Genomic DNA, 2,095 nt, shown 5'->3' with positions numbered 1-2,095 from the left:
TTATTTATTTATTTGTTTATTTGAATTTTTATTCGATCTATGGAAACCGTTTGTTTATAAGCCACTACGAGCATATTAAAAAATACAAATATAATAAAAATATTTAACATGAAGAGAAGTCATGATATTAACAATACCGAAGAACAAAAAAATAAAAAGATTAATAATACAGATGATGATACAATGAAAATAGCATCACTGGTTGCCAATTCAAACGGGTAAGATTTTATTTATTAAATTGTTTATTAAATCTTTAATTACATTGAACTCCAATATTGGGTATTTAGATGGAAAGTTAAAGGGCGAGTTACAAATAAATCTAACGTCCGCATATTTAGAAATGCCAAAGGGGAGAGTAAAGTATTCAATGTAGATTTAATTGATGAAAGTGCTGAAATTCGATGCGTGGCATTTGGCCCGATGGTTGACAAATTTTACGATCAGTTTGAAGTAAATAAAACTAATTATTATGAAAAAATCACCAGCTATTATTTAAATGGATTAACACACATAATGTGTAATATATTGATTTTTCATATTCAAAAAATTTTTTCTATATCACATGGGATATTAAAAAAAGTGAATACAAATTATAATCGTTTAGGACATGAATTTGAAATATTGTTGAATGAAAAATCTGAAATAAAACAAATAGAAAAAGATATCAGTACAATAAAAAAAATGGAATTCGAATTCATTAAATTAAAAAATTTAGCTGATGTCAACAAAGATCAAACAATAGGTAATCCGGCGCATAAAGAATATTGAGGTACTAAAAACAATTAATAAAATAAAATTTTAGATATAATTGGAATCATCAAACATATCGGTAAAGTGCAAACTTCAACAACTGCCAAAGGAGCAATTTTAAAAAGAAAAGAAATTGTGATAATTGACGACACAAAATCCAAGGTAAAAAAATTCAATCTGATAGAATTTTAAAACTAAATGATCTTATTACTTTTAGATATCACTTATATTATGGGATACTCCACAAATTGACAATTTTGAAGGAACTGTCAACGATTCAATAATATTAAAAAATGTTCAAGTATTTGATTACTATGGGGTCAAAAATTTGGGTCACCCTTCAATAACTTTAATAAATTCCAATATTGAGGAAGCAAAAAGGTAAAATATCCAAAGAAATTGAAATGGGATAAAAAAAAAACTATAGCGAATGGTTTGTGCAGATTAACACAATAGTACGACAAAACAGGAAAAAAACAAAAAGATGATATTTACATTCAAATAAGCAGAGAACAAGAAGAAGGCTACAATTTTGTTAAATTTAATATGATGTATAATAAAGCAAAAAACACTATTATAGGTAAGATTCTCAAGTACTCGAATATGCAAACAGTAAAATAATAATTTTTATTTTTTAGACGTTATTGCCAAAATAGAACAAATTAAGGACACCGAAAACATAACATCCGTACACGGTGATCACTATGAGAAAAAAGAAATAATTCTCATAGATGAAAACAACAGAAAAGTATGATACCACCACTTATATTCTGGTTTTATATTTGTTTTAATTTCGTACTTTTATATCTCGTTTTTCAGATAACTTTAAATTTATGGAATGAAAAAATCAATGAATTCAAAGGAAAAAAAGAGGATATTATTGCAATTAAAAATGCCAAAATTGGAGAGTATAATTACACTAAAAATTTAACTTAAATCAATTCATCTAGAATGTCGATAAATCCCGGCGTTCCAGAAGCGACAAAGTATGTATATAAATCTATTTAATGATATTAATCATATTCTATTTTGATATTAAAAATGTACTACAATTTTCAATACTTATAAGTTATATTTGTAAAACAAATTATAGAAAACATTACTGAATGATTATTTCAGAATAAGAGAAGAGTGTCTAGAACGAAATAAAGACATTGAAGAATTAGATGAACCAATGTGGCAATGTATACAAAAATTGGAAAGATTTTAAATCTGGAAAATCAAACAGTATTAAGTAAGAATAATAATAATTAAAAACGTTGTAATCATAGAAAAAAAAAGAAAAGAATTTAAACATAATTCTTTCAGATGTCATTGCAGTCGTCGAAAATATCGGAGACACTGC

At 25.7% G+C, this 2,095-nt stretch overlaps 1 protein-coding gene across 1 annotated transcript; it reads left to right on the top strand.

The window, feature by feature from the left end:
• Positions 1-643: 643 nt before the first annotated feature.
• Positions 644-1,518, top strand: LOC103308308 (replication protein A 70 kDa DNA-binding subunit-like). Its single transcript, XM_029492068.1, has 5 exons — positions 644-742; positions 803-912; positions 968-1,131; positions 1,194-1,330; positions 1,389-1,518. Exons 1-4 carry the CDS (start codon positions 682-684, stop codon positions 1,204-1,206), a joined length of 348 nt encoding a protein of 115 aa, XP_029347928.1. The 5' UTR covers positions 644-681; the 3' UTR covers positions 1,207-1,330; positions 1,389-1,518.
• The last annotated feature ends 577 nt before the right edge of the window (positions 1,519-2,095 follow it).

The sequence above is a fragment of the Acyrthosiphon pisum genome, unplaced genomic scaffold, assembly GCF_005508785.2.
Source record: "Acyrthosiphon pisum isolate AL4f unplaced genomic scaffold, pea_aphid_22Mar2018_4r6ur Scaffold_20734;HRSCAF=21985, whole genome shotgun sequence".
NCBI lineage: Eukaryota > Metazoa > Arthropoda > Insecta > Hemiptera > Aphididae > Acyrthosiphon > Acyrthosiphon pisum.
The sequence above is the reverse complement of the archived record's forward strand: the minus strand, read 5'-3'. Positions and strand labels throughout refer to the sequence as shown.

Coding starts and splice junctions, on each gene's coding strand:
- LOC103308308 (XM_029492068.1), top strand. CDS start 682: ATGGAATTCGAATTCATTAAATTAAAAAATTTAGCTGATGTCAACAAA. Junction 743..802: donor CAACAAAGATCAAACAATAG/GTAATCCGGCGC, acceptor ATAAAATTTTAG/ATATAATTGGAATCATCAAA. Junction 913..967: donor TTGACGACACAAAATCCAAG/GTAAAAAAATTC, acceptor TATTACTTTTAG/ATATCACTTATATTATGGGA.